General features: G+C 44.5%; 1 protein-coding gene across 3 annotated transcripts in view; it reads left to right on the top strand.

Moving 5' to 3' along the window:
* COL13A1 (collagen type XIII alpha 1 chain) overlaps positions 1 to 14,338 on the top strand; it is a 1,024,165-nt gene that overhangs the window by 546,741 nt on the left and 463,086 nt on the right. For 2 of the 3 annotated variants that reach the window (XM_030203531.1, XM_030203529.1), the window contains exon 15: positions 1,936 to 2,001. The exons of the other annotated variant lie outside the window; for it this stretch is intronic. In XM_030203531.1, coding sequence (XP_030059391.1) covers positions 1,936 to 2,001 — 66 coding nt within the window. The remainder of the gene's footprint in view (positions 1 to 1,935; positions 2,002 to 14,338) is intronic. 3 annotated transcript variants of the gene reach the window in all.

The following is a 14,338-nucleotide window of genomic DNA, read 5'->3' as shown; positions in this document are numbered from 1 at the left end:
TGATGATCCCTTTACCAGTATTGGGACATTTTTCCAGACTTTTCTTTAAAATATAATGTTTACTGAGTGAAGCATTGATGACATATCAAAATGTACATTTCACCAGAAAAGTATAGTTTTTCATGAAAAACGTGGTGTGGTAGCTGTGTTAGTGCTCTTTCAAAGGTAATAAATATATTTTATTTCTATTTATTACCATCATGAAAAAATTTTTGCAAAAATAGAGATATGACAATGTTGCCTCTGCTTCACTCTGCATTTGGTCTGCTCAGATCTAGTCCATGAACCTTTGTGCTAATAATGGGTTTATAACCCATTGTCTTCAGAGGTGTGGGAAACACACTTGGGTGTCAGTCATGACCCTTTAAAGATTTCTCAACACATAATTGATGCACCAAAAAAACCCCAAGTGATTGTATAGTTAGCCTTTCTTTATATTCAGAAGTCTGTATTTTAAAATTGGAAAAGAAAAGCTGAAAGTATCAATTTGACTTCTTTGATTTGCGGTACCTCCTATTAATCCAAGGAACCCTTTTTAATTGTGGTTTTACTGGTTTACTTCAATGACAAACTCTCACTTGTACACGAACTGCACATGCTGCAAGGCTGCAATCAGGCAATAGCTGTGTTGAAACACTTCACTCTGCAGCCAGACTGGATTCTAATTTTCAGAAAGCAAATGGCCCTGTTTGGGAAATGGGTACCTTCCTACTTGGAACTGTATGATCACTGTCACAGGACAATTCCAGGCACACCTCTCAGGGATTTGCAAACAACTGGAGGCAATAAACTGAAATCATAGGATTGAAAAAGACACTTAAAAGTACCCAAAAGTATTTAGGTCAGGCTGTTGACATGGTCTTCATACTTGGGAGCAGTTGTGCATTGACAGACTTTCCCAGCAAGTAATAATGGGAGAATAAACTTAGTGAATCAGACCAGTGATCTTAAGTAGAGATGCTGAGGTGATACCTAAACACTGCTGTTATGAGGTGCCAAAATAGGAAGCAACAGAGAAAATACAATTACATGAGAGATGACTTTAGTGGACCTTAAACATCTTCTCCTAGGTAGAAAAGTGAGGGAAAGCACACAGGGGATCATTTAATTTCAGGATCAACAGAGATGTTTACATTAGCTTGCAAGAGAAGGGGGGCACAGAGGGAGCTCCGGAAAATGCCTACATGGTCAAAAAATAGATTTCTTGAATAGCATGAACCTAGATAGCATCTTGTGACTAGCAGCAAAAGGTACCTTAGGTTTTATTTTGTAGTTTAAATTTAAGGTAGCTTCCAGTAAGGAAAGTGTGTATGTAATAATATTGTGTGATTATTTGATTTTATAGTTATTGATTTTGAACTTCTTTGAGCTTCTTCTTTACGATTTCAGTTTTGCCTGTACAGAAACCAGATTCACAACCATAGAACCACCCATAAATTAATAGATATCTTAAATGATATCTTACACAAGCATACACACATTACAAAAGACAAGTCAGTGGCCAGTATATATAAAATAGCACATGGAACTCTCTTTCTTGTATGGCATCTTAAAGCATTTTAAAACTATCAGTTGTTTCATAGAAGTTAAGTATTATTTAGCACCCCCTGAACTTTTGAAGTACCACCCAGTTTCTTTAAACCACAAATTGACAGGTACAGGGTACCAGGTTCCCATATGACAATTCAATTCAAGTAATTCCAAAGTAAGAGGTTTGCCTAGAAATGTTTCTAATGACAAGTGGTCCTGAGTCCCTAACTCCTGTCTTTCTAATATGCTCTCTTCTCATGAACTTCTTTCTTTTTTTCTGTTTTTAATTCCTTTCGCTTCTCCTGGTTGGCTGCCCTCTCTGACTTTTGATGTTCTACTGATGTTCTTTACCTTGCAACCTTTGGTCCTTGCCCTGTGACGTATTGGCTCTACCCTCCACTTCAGCTGTTGCCTCTCCTCAATGCAGTACGGGTAGCTCAGCCCTCCGTTATAAAAAGACGCATCTACCAGGTAGTCAACACTTTCTTGCTTGCTTCACACCTCTCACCTGGATATTAACCTGTTTGCTTTCTGAGAGGTTTCTGAAGAACCGGGGCAAAACGATTTTTTGTGTGTCTGTGTGTGTGCATTCAACAGAATGGTTTTCATTCCTAAAGTTCACAAAAACACCCTGTCATAAATGGCATTCTGTGCTCAAACCCATGAGCATCAGCTTCTGAGCAGTGAACTGTGGTTTCTGTTTCTGCACCTTTTCTTATCTCTGTTGTATCATTAGAAATGCCTCATCTTCGGCTCGGCAAGCATGAGGTTAAATTCTTAGCATTTCCTGAAATAATTTAAGCATAAGGCAACATTCCCCAGAATTTTAAAGATATGTCATTAATAATACTACTTTATGCCTTAAATATATTAAAAAAATAAACTATAGATAAAAGTAAGAAAAACCACAATATAAACCCTCTGCTCAGGCTGCGGCTAAGAAAGCAAATAGAATGTTAGGTATTACTAGGAAAGAGATGGAAAACAAAAACGAGGACGTTATAATGTGACCACACCTTGAATATTGTGTGCAGTTCTGGTCACCGCATCTCAAAAAAGATATGGTAGAATTAGAAAAGGTGCAGAGAAGGGGATGGGATGAAAATGATAAAGGGGATGGGACAACTTCCTTATGAGAAAAGGCTAAAGCGGCTAGAGCTCTTCAGCTTGGAGAAGAGATGGTTGAGGGGAGATATGATAGAGATCTATAAAATAATGAGTGGAATGGAATGTGTAGACGTGAATCAATTGTTTACTCTTTCCAAAAATATTAGGACTAGAGGGCATGCAATGAAGCTACAAAATAGTAAATTTAAAATGAATCAGAGAAAATATTTCATCACTCAACATGTAATTAAACTCTGGAATTTGTTGCCAGAGAATGTAGTAAAAGCAGTTAGCTTAGCGAGGTTTTAAAAAGGTTTGGATACCTTCTTAAAAGAAAAGTCCATAAGCCATTATAAAAATGGACTTGGGGAAAATCCACTGCTTATTTCTAGGATAAGCAGCACAAAATGTATTGTACTGTTTTGGGATCTTGCCAGGTACTTGTGACCTGGATTGGACACTGCTAGAAACAGGATACTGGGCTTGATGGACCTTTGGTCTGTTCCAGTATGGCAATACTTATGTACTTAAAAGCTGTCAATAAAAAGGCTTTCCCTTGGCTTCTATTATGGTAGGTAAAAGTGTTACATTTTAAATGTATCCCTTGTATGATCTTGAAAACACAAAGGGGCCTTTATATTAAAGGACTTTAAGTTCTTAACGCATGGTTAACCTATGGAAAGAGGCCGCACAACGGAGTTAACGAGTTTTTGGGTAATTTGTTTGTTACAGGTTACCGTGTGTTAAACTGCATGTGCTGACTTTTTCAGTAGATTTTTGTTAGGGGTGTGGCATGAGTGTGGAAGCATTAAGCAGCTAGCGCATTACTCTTACTGTGCGCTTGTGGCTAACACAAGTTATTGTGAGACTGCTTACCCCCAAATTCTATATATGGTGCCTTAAGTTGTGCATTCTAATTTGGTCGCAAGGCCAAATTGCACGCACAACTTAATTGATTAACAAGCCAATCAGCGCTGATAATTGGTACTTAACAAGCAATTAGTTGCACTAATTGGCTTTAATTAGAATTAAGGCGCACAACTTTCTAGGCATATTATATAACACGGTGTGCGTAAATTCTAATGCACATAGTCAAAAAGGAGGCATGGTCATGGATGTGGAATGGGCGGGTTGTGGACATTTCAAAAAACTATGTGCACTATTATAGAATATATCTGATCTGTGCCCACATTGAGCCTGCAAAAAGGTGGGATAATGTGGGATAAAATTGCAATAAATAAACTTCAGGTATTTAGGCCTGGTTTTAGGTGGCTTAAATAGGTGCGCCTTTTTTTAGCCACAAGAATGGCACATGAATTTATTCTATAAACTATGCACAACTTTAGGTGTACTTTTGTAGAATCACGCCAAGCACTTGGTTTTTCGGCACCAATTTTTAAGGCACCATATATAGAACTCCCCCCTTAATGTCTCTGAAATAAGAGGCAGTAACTGCTCCCGCATTATCTTTCTGCAAGGACTATGCGCTAATGGGAAGAACGCATGACTAAAAAAAAATAGAAGATGTTGGTTAAATCTGGGCTTAACGCACAGTAAAATCCTGTGTTACAACGTATTAAGCCCAATTTCTAGTGCACTTTAATAAAATGGCCCCAAAATGTTATCTCAATAAAATACATGATAGCTCTTTTGCCATGTTTTTCTGAAATCCTCATGACGGCAGGAGAATCTCAAGGGAAGAAAGCAGAAAACAGCAATTTAGGGGGGGGGGGGGGGGGGGGAAAGAACCCTGAAGTAAAGGGAACTGATAGCAGTGTATTGCATAAGCCATAATAGTAATATGGACTTAATAGCTCAGCGTTTGCATTTTAAATATTTATTTCTTAGTTAGGAGGCTTTTTTACATACCTTAAATAAAAAGATGTATTTAGCTGCCATTGACCTCATTGAAAATGCCATAAATTAAAAAAGAGTAAGATCAGCTTTATAAATACACCCTACCCTCATTAGAATGCCATTCCAAAAAGCTCTGAACACATAGGATGCTGGCAAGGCGATGTCATATAAAACAAAATACACTGGAATAATGATGGGATTAGTGAAGGCAAAGAGCCAAAGCACAATAGCTTCATGCTGAATCCAAGACTGTGTTGTACCAGAAAGACTAACATAGAAAACTGCAGCTTACAATAAACATGAACTTAACAGAACCTACTGCCTATTCTGACCAGCCTACCTTCTCTCCCAAAGGCTACAAATATCAAAGGATATTTAAGATGTGAGGAATGTTATACCCAGACATACATTAATATATCTATCATGCCCCACACTGATCAAACTCTCAATGGACTTCATCCGTCTGATATAATAATAACAACATAATTATACAGGAATGGAAAGTTAGCATGTTAATAGTCCATATTACATTATTGTCCCAGTAAACCCATTATGAAACAGCCATTCCCAATTGAAGAATGTGGATTCTGCTGGGATATGGGGTTCAGGCACACTGGAATCTTGCATGGGAAAGTTATCATCATGGGCTACTGTTAAGATATGTTATTTTACTGTTAACCTAGGTTACTAGTAACTAGGTTTCATTGCATTAAACAGAACCCATGCTAAAATGGCATGAGTTGTGGTAAAATAACCCATCATAACAGTAGTCCACATTGATAACTTTCCCCCCTTAGTGTGAGGAGTTTCATCCTTTGGTAACCAGAGCTGATATTATGATGCCTCATTCCACCAATGCCTAAGAGCCAACCTCATCAGTAATGTCACAATGGCTTGATGGCCCTGTACTTGGTTCACTTTCATTTTATATAGCAGTGATTTTGATTTCTAGAGACATTTCTTTTTCCCTTTTTTAAGGAGGGAAGTTATCAACATGATCTATTGTTAAGACAGGTTATTTTACTGTTAAATCCAGTTATTAGTAACTAGGTTTCATGGCATAAGTTGGAACCCGTGCTAAAATAGCATGAGTTGTGGTAAAATAACACGTCTTAATGGTTAACTTCTCCCAGCATGTATTATACTGAAGAGAAGGCTCCTTGTTGGAATGCCTAGCTAGGAATGCCCTATGCACTCCACTAGCAGAAATGCAGAATATGGTACATGTGGCATCTATTCCCCAAAGTTGCATGCATCCTGCTGGTTGGGACACTGGAGTTATATATCTCACCTGCTGGGGATGTGTATTCATTTTGAAACATAATAAAAACCACCCCAAAACAGCTTTATTTCATTTCAAAACCATATGGCCCAAAAAAAGGGAAATGCAATTATTTTATGCAATTTAATTTCAGGAATAGCACACATTAGAGGTTATTTTAAAATGTGTGTGTGGCATTTATATATGTAAATGCCCTCCCATCTAAATGACAGTTTTAGAAAGCTGCAATTTACATTTGTAGATTTGCAACTCACAAAGTTTTTAGGGAGGGCATTGTGGGGCTGGTTTGGACAGATTGACAAAGTATGCACGTATTTCTAATTTTATAATAGAAACACATACACATGTTTAAAAATCTAGATGCCAGCATTTACACTTGATCCAAGGCACGTGCATCAGTTAACTGCTTATTTGATTCAGTAGGTAGTTCTACTTACCTCTCTGGTGTTTTAAACCCCTCAAATATAAAAATCAGAGTTTCCTTCTTCGGCTTCTTAACTGACCTTTCCTGGGCATTTTATAAAATTCACCACTTACATGTGTAAATGCAAACATTTAAACATGTAGGTTGCAAAAAAGTAAGGGCTTGCATTTGCAGATCTCCTGGATGATGCCACTGATTTTGAATATGTTGCTTGGTTTTTACTACAGCATTTTTGAAAAGGCTCTGCGTTCAGCACGTCTATTGTAAATAACCCAGAAAACGGTAAACATCCTGACGTGTTCATTCCAAATCCTGCCTAGATGCTCGATACAGATTTTGGTATAATATTTGAAATTAGCACTTGCTATTTCCAAAGTGAAACATAGTGAAATAAAATAAGAACAAAAGCTAGGTCAAACCAAATCAAAAAACAAAACATGAAGATATAAATGCCTCTGTGATACACTCTGTACCCAAGACTCGTTGCTCACACCCTGCTGATTAATATTCTTTCTGCTGCAGTTACACAGCACAGCACATAAATGTTGAGCACAGTAGATTCACTGCAGTGTTGCATGAGGTGTGGAGTCTGCAGTCTCACTGCCTGAAGGAACAATGTACAGTACAGGGTAGAGACAGCAGGCATCTCACTGGTTAGAGTGGCACAGATGTCCTTGTTGATTTGAGTGCTGCATATACCTGCTAGTGAGAAAAGGGCATGATACATGTTCCACTCTGGGAGAATGCTATGAGCTGGGCTTTTGCATCCTAATAAAACTCACAAATCCTCACCCCGCAGCACTGACAGGATGGTCCTTATTGGCAATACAGACATATAGAAGATGCTCATCCCTTACTGAGGTGCCTTCTCTTCCTTTCCAAGTGCTTTGGTGACATGGTATTTGCTATACAACCACAAAAGAGCTGAGATGTTATAGATAGTAATGGGTTTAGCACAGCCATAGGACGGGAAGAGAAGACTGCCTTCAGCAAAAAAAAAAAAAAAAATCATCTTACACATACAGACCTTCAGTAGTGAACCTTCAGTGGTAAGGTGATAAAAGGAGAATCAATGTCCTCTACCCCCTGCTATAAGCATGTTTAAAACAAGCTATGAAAAGAAAGCTGTCCCAGTCCCGCTGCTAGGAAGTGGTGGGAATCAGCAGCTCTTCCAGGGACAATCCGCAGCACAGCTACTGAACTGAGCAGAGCTGCCTGGGATTGCTCCTGCTAAGGCCCTGTAATGAACAGCAGTTTCCTGTTTCCCATCTGCAGCTTAGCCAGTCACAGTAATAGAAACACAGCACAAAATCACTTCAAATGCAGGAGCTATCTCTCAGAGATTTTTCTATTAACTACAGACCGGGGCTTCATGCACAGTTGTTTAGGTATCTTGGACATTCTGTTGCATTATGAGATTGCACTTGTGGGCATTATGTATCTTGCAAACCCTGCCATTTATATAAAGCTAGATTATGGTTACCATATATGCGGAGACAGAAAAAAGAGGACACAAAAAATAAAAATAGTTGCTACATTTGCTAAAGAAATATTTAATCATAGCAAATGTGTAAATGACTTTTATTTAAAGAACACATATCAAACAGTGTCTGACTTATCTGCAGACAATAATCTACTTGTCAAAAAACTTCCGGATTTGAAATTTGACTGAGTCTGAGCCCAAACATACTTATCAGAAGAGCAGATATTGCCTCAACAACTTTGGCTGGCTTCTGAAATATATGTGAAAGTCTTTGCATGAACTATGCTTAAAGTTGTGCTGCAGAAACTAAATTCTTTTGACAGATTAATCCAGCAGGGAAATAGAGAGGAGATCAGCAATGCCTTTCTCTCTTTAGCACACCCATGTGTCCAGACTGACTAATAAGCCAGAGATGGTTTCGCTATGTGAGTAGGTGTGTGAGTCATAGGCACATATAAGAAAAAGAGTGCACTGTTTACCTATTCTATAAAAACACACGCATATTTTATAAAATACTAGAGTTAGCCAGCAAGCGTGTACACATTTAAGCATGCCCACTAATAATGCAAGCATAAATGAGCCTTCCTAAGTGCGGCATTTATGCACATAACTAACAGGATTCTGTACATTGTACACATAAGTAGGAGGCACATCCATGCACCACCCACATGTACCTCTCCTTGCATTTAGGCACAAACCCCCAAATTCTATATATTGCGCCTTAATTTCCGCACAGAAATCAAAGCATATTCTATAACAATGTGTGTAACTTAATTAATTAACTAGCTAATCAGCACTATCAATTGGATGTTAACAAGCAATCAGCACTAATTGGCATTAATTATGATTTACTTGCACAGCTCGCTAAGCGTATTCTGTAATTTGGTGTGTGTAAATTCTAAGTCGAACCATTGAAAAAGGGGCATGGTTATAGGCGTGGAATGGGCGTTTCTAAAATCTATGCGTATTATTATAGAATACATCCGCTCTGCACCTAATATAGGCATCGGGATGTATGCCAAGTAAACATGGCCTAAATGGACGTGACAGTGGTCCCGTCCATGTGGAAGTTTAAGCCTATTCTATAAAATGTAGGTATACACTAGAGAATACGCCTAGGGATATTTTTTTACTGTGCAGATTGTTCAGGCACCGTATAAAGAATTTAGCCCTAAGGCAGTTATTGTTCAAGACTCTTGGGGCTTGATAACTAAAGACCCCAATATCTTGGAGTATAACCTTGGCACACCAATCACCCAAGTCTCTATTATTTTATGAAGTCTCTTTTAGTGAATAAATCACAGATAATTTACTCACAGATAGATGTTCTGAGGTGCTGCTCCAGGACACAGAGACTCCTCAATTTGAGAGCTGTTGGGAGTGGAGATCTGAAGAGAAGTAGATATATTGCAGGGGGGAAGGATAGGTGAACAGGTAGAAATGGTCCAAAGCTGGGTGACTGGAATGTGCACTATCTCATTAGAGAGGAGATATTTTCAAGGTTAAAAAACCAGGTTCATTACAGGGAGTTTCAGCAGGACAGAGCTGTCAGGAGTAGGATGGTACAAGCTCCATGTCTCTGGCTAGGTGGGGGAAAGCCTCATGGCATGAAGGGACAAAGAGGTGTTGAGGCTTCACGTGGGTTCATGGAGGAGCAGATAGAGACCAATGGGGACAGAGCCTGCCATAGGGTGGCAAGGGGTGGTCCTAGAGGATGGCTCTCGATTGGAGGGAAAGGTCATACCTGTCTGACCTCCCAGGACAGAGATAGTGAGAATGACCAGGAAATGATAGCAGGAAAACAAAAGAGCCAAGCTTGGCAGAGAGAGAGAAGAGGTCTGGGCAGCCTCACAACCAATGGTAACAATCCTTACACAGCCACGCAAGTGTGGTTGCACTGCCTGTGAACTACATTACCCACGGTGCATTGCTCGTGTATCTCTGCAGTGAGAAACTGCAGCAGTGGTAGTCCTTAGAACTGAGAATAACAGTAAAAGCATCACACACATTTAGGATCACGTTATAAACTAGTACGAGGCTGTCGGAGGACAGAACAGTTATGTTCATATGTTATAAAATACTGCTGAACATGTCCTTCGTGCATACACTCATATGTACTAGTATTCTATAACATATATGCACAAATGGCACCAACGTTAGGTGCCCTGTTATAGAATAAGGGGCATATGTGTAATAGACATGCCACATGAACACTGAATAAACACATTCCCCCTCATTCTAGAACTTGGTGCCTACTATTAAGCACCAAGTGCACCCATAGTTTATATTATAGTGGCACTCATGTCAATAATTGGCATTTATGTGTGTGTTGGGCACCATTCTATAAAGTATGCACTAAATTTGCTTAGCACATAACAATGAGGGGGCTGCATATGTGGGTGGAGCATGGGAGGGCCATGGGTGTGTTGCCAAACGCCATTCGCAACTTATAAAATACTATCAGTTGCACGCATTGCATGGTGCATTTAGGCACACCAGCTTACACCAGCCATTGATCAACTGTAAGTGGGTGCACCTACATTTTGGAGTGCCAATGTGGCTTTGTGCTAGTATTCTATAATGGTTTACACACACCTAGGTACCATTATTGAATTGAGGAATCCTGTGCAGAAGGAATGGATCCTCAGAAGCTTAGCTGAAATTGGGTGGTGGAGCAGTTGCGGGGAAGACGGGGTGGTGGTTGGGAGGCGAGGATAGGGGAGGGCAGACTTATACGGTCTGTACCAGAGCCGGTGATGGGAGGCGGGACTGGTGGTTGGGAGGCGGGAAATACTGCTGGGCAGACTTGTATGGTCTGTGCCCTGAAAAGGACAGGTACAAATTCAAGGTAAGGTATACACATATGAGTTTGTCTTGGGCAGACTGGATGGACCATGCAGGTCTTTTTCTGCCGTCATCTACTATGTTACTATGTTTCTCCGAGGACAAGCAGGCTGCTTGTTCTCACTGATGGTGACGTCCACGGCAGCCCCTCCAATCGGAATCTTCACTAGCAAAGTCCTTTGCTAGTCCTCGCGCGCCCGCGCGCACCGCGCATGCGCGGCCGTCTTCCCGCCCGAAACCGGCTCGAGCCGGCCAGTCTTCTTTCGTCCGCACTCGGTACGGCTGTGTTTTTGCCGTGTCGAGCCCCGGAGAGTCGACCTCGCGCGTCCGTTATTCAGATCGACGTGTTTTTTCTTCGGAAAAGGTTTAAATTCGTTCGGAAAGTGCTCCGAAAACCCCCTTGGGTTTCGTTTGCCCCTTCCCGTACTTCCAGTCTTTGCCCCGGTAAGTTTTCTTTCGTCGTCGGGGTAGGCCTCTTTCGGCCTCGGTCGAGATTTTTTCTCCCTCAAAGTTTTGGTGCTCTAATTCGTCATTTCGGATTTTGACTTCGACGGCGTGATTTTTCCGCCCATGACATCGAAGCCTTCCAGCGGCTTCAAGAAGTGCACCCAGTGCGCCCGGGTAATCTCGCTCACTGATAGGCACTCGTCGTGTCTTCAGTGTCTGGGGGCCGAGCACCGTCCTCAGAACTGTAGTCTGTGTTCCCTGTTACAAAGGCGGACTCAGGTAGCGAGATTGGCCCAGTGGAACGTTTTGTTCTCGGGCTCTTCGTCAGCATCGACACCAAGGTCATCGAGTGCATCGACGTCATCAGCGTCCAGACCTTCATCCTCGGCCGCCAGTGCATCGAGTGCATCGAGGCATCGGCCCTCTGCATCGGCGCCGAGACATCGGATAGCTGCATCGACGTCGGTGGTACCGGGACCTCATCTGCTGATGTCGTCGGACGGTGGTGCATCGTCAGGAGTGCAGGTGAGGGCTGTCCATTCCCCTGCTGGTGGCGGTGAGCCTTCGGGTGGGTCTCCCCTTACCCTGAGGGCTCCTGCGGTACAGCCCCCCCGAGATCGACCTCCTTCGACCTCGGCCCCGAGGAAGCGACGGCTGGATTCTACGTCCTCCTCGTCGGTGCCGGGGAGCTCCGGTGACATGCTTCGGAAGAAGTCGAAGAAGCATCGACACCGGTCTCCTCCCCGCGTCGGCACCGAGAGCTCTGGGTCGCCGAGGGAGTCGGCACCCAGCAGGCATCGGCACCGAGAGGACCGCTCACCCTCTGTTCAGGAGGTGTCGATGCGCTCCACTCTGGACAGCCCGGAACAGCCTCCACGCCCGGAACAGGTTCTGACGTCGACGCCTGCATCGACCTCCATGCCTTTCTCTGCAGCCGCTCTGAACGAGAGCCTCCGGGCCGTTCTCCCAGAGATTCTGGGAGAGCTGTTGCGCCCTACCCCTCCGGTACCGACGGTGCTTGCGCCTCCGGTACTGTCGAGCGTGGCGCCGGCTGGCCCATCGCCCGGGGTGAGATCCCCGACGTTGGTACCGCGTGCGGTGCCGGCTGCGGCCACCTCCCAGGAAGGCTCCCCGACTACGTCGGCGGAGGGAGCTTCGCCGATGCGGGCGAGGGAGTCTACCTCTCGACGCCCCCATCGTGGACGTGGCTCCACTGAGTCCGAGCCGGGCGAGGTTGCAGACACAGGTTCGTGAACTTGTGTCTGACACCGAAGGTGAGGCCTCGTGGGAAGAAGAGGAAGACCCCAGATATTTCTCTGACGAGGAGTCTGAGGGTCTTCCTTCTGATCCCACTCCCTCCCCTGAAAGACAGCTTTCTCCTCCTGAGAGTCTGTCTTTCGCTTCCTTTGTCCGGGAGATGTCTACGGCCATCCCCTTCCCGGTGGTTGTGGAGGACAAGCCCAGGGCTGAAATGTTTGAGCTCCTGGACTATCCTTCTCCACCTAAGGAAGCGTCCACTGTTCCCTTGCACCATGTCCTGAAAAAGACATTGCTTGCGAACTGGACCAAGCCATTAAGTAATCCCCACATCCCCAAGAAGATCGAGTCCCAGTACCGGATCCATGGGGACCCAGAGCTGATGCGCACCCAGTTGCCTCACGACTCTGGAGTTGTGGATCTGGCCCTAAGAAGGCTAAGAGTTCTAGGGAGCATGCTTCGGCGCCCCCGGGCAAAGACTCTAGAACCTTAGACTCCTTTGGGAGGAAGGCCTACCATTCCTCTATGCTCGTGGCCAAAATCCAGTCTTACCAGCTCTACACGAGCATACACATGCGGAACAATGTGCGGCAGTTGACGGGCTTGGTTGATGCGCTCCCCCCTGAGCAAGCCAAGCCTTTTCAGGAGGTGGTCAGGCAGCTGAAGGCGTGCAGAAAATTCCTGGCCAGAGGGGTGTATGACACCTTTGATGTTGCGTCCAGGGCCGCTGCTCAAGGTGTGGTGATGCGCAGGCTCTCATGGCTGCGTGCCTCCGACCTGGAGAACAGACTCCAGCAGCGGATTGCGGACTCGCCTTGCCGTGCGGACAATATTTTTGGAGAGAAGGTCGAACAGGTGGTAGAGCATCTCCACCAGCGGGATACCGCATTCGACAAGTTCTCCCGCCGGCAGCCTTCAGCATCTACCTCTACAGGTAGAAGATTTTTTGGGGGAAGGAGGACTGTTCCCTACTCTTCTGGCAAGCGTAGGTACAATCCTCCTTCTCGACAGCATGCGGCCCAGGCTAAGCCCCAGCGCGCGCGCTCTCGTCAGCAGCGTGCGCCTCAGCAAGGCCCCGCGGCTCCCCAGCAAAAGCAAGGGGCGAGCTTTTGACTGGCTCCAGCAGAGCATAGCCGACATACAAGTGTCAGTGCCGGGCGACCTGCCGGTCGGGGGGAGGTTGAAAGCTTTTCACCAAAGGTGGCCTCTCATAACCTCCGATCAGTGGGTTCTCCAAATAGTCCGGCAAGGATACACCCTCAATTTGGCCTCAAAACCTCCAAATTGTCCACCGGGAGCTCAGTCTTACAGCTTCCAGCACAAGCAGGTACTTGCAGAGGAACTCTCCGCCCTTCTCAGCGCCAATGCGGTCGAGCCCGTGCCATCCGGGCAAGAAGGGCTGGGATTCTATTCCAGGTACTTCCTTGTGGAAAAGAAAACAGGGGGGGATGCGTCCCATCCTAGACCTAAGGGCCCTGAACAATATCTGGTCAAAGAAAAGTTCAGGATGCTTTCCCTGGGCACCCTACTTCCCATGATTCAGGAAAACGATTGGCTATGCTCTCTGGACTTGAAGGATGCCTACACACACATCCCGATACTGCCAGCTCACAGACAGTATCTGCGATTTCAGCTGAGCACACGTCACTTCCAGTACTGTGTGCTACCCTTTGGGCTCGCCTCTGCGCCCAGGGTGTTCACAAAGTGCCTGGCTGTAGTAGCAGCGGCACTTCGCAGGCTGGGGGTGCACGTGTTCCCATATCTCGACGATTGGCTGGTAAAGAACACGTCCGAGGCAGGAGCCCTGCAGTCCATGCAGATGACTATTCGCCTCCTGGAGCTACTGGGGTTTGTGATAAATTACCCAAAGTCCCATCTTCTCCCAGCACAGAGACTCGAATTCATAGGAGCTCTGCTGGATTCTCGGACGGCTCGCGCCTATCTCCCAGAGACGAGAGCCAACAACTTGTTGTCCCTCGTCTCGCGGGTGCGAACGTCCCAGCAGATCACAGCTCGGCAGATGTTGAGATTGCTGGGCCACATGGCCTCCACAGTTCATGTGACTCCCATGGCCCGCCTTCACATGAGATCTGCTCAATGGACCCTA

This window comes from Microcaecilia unicolor, chromosome 5 (assembly GCF_901765095.1).
Source record: "Microcaecilia unicolor chromosome 5, aMicUni1.1, whole genome shotgun sequence".
NCBI classification, from domain to species: domain Eukaryota; kingdom Metazoa; phylum Chordata; class Amphibia; order Gymnophiona; family Siphonopidae; genus Microcaecilia; species Microcaecilia unicolor.
The sequence above is the reverse complement of the archived record's forward strand: the minus strand, read 5'-3'. Positions and strand labels throughout refer to the sequence as shown.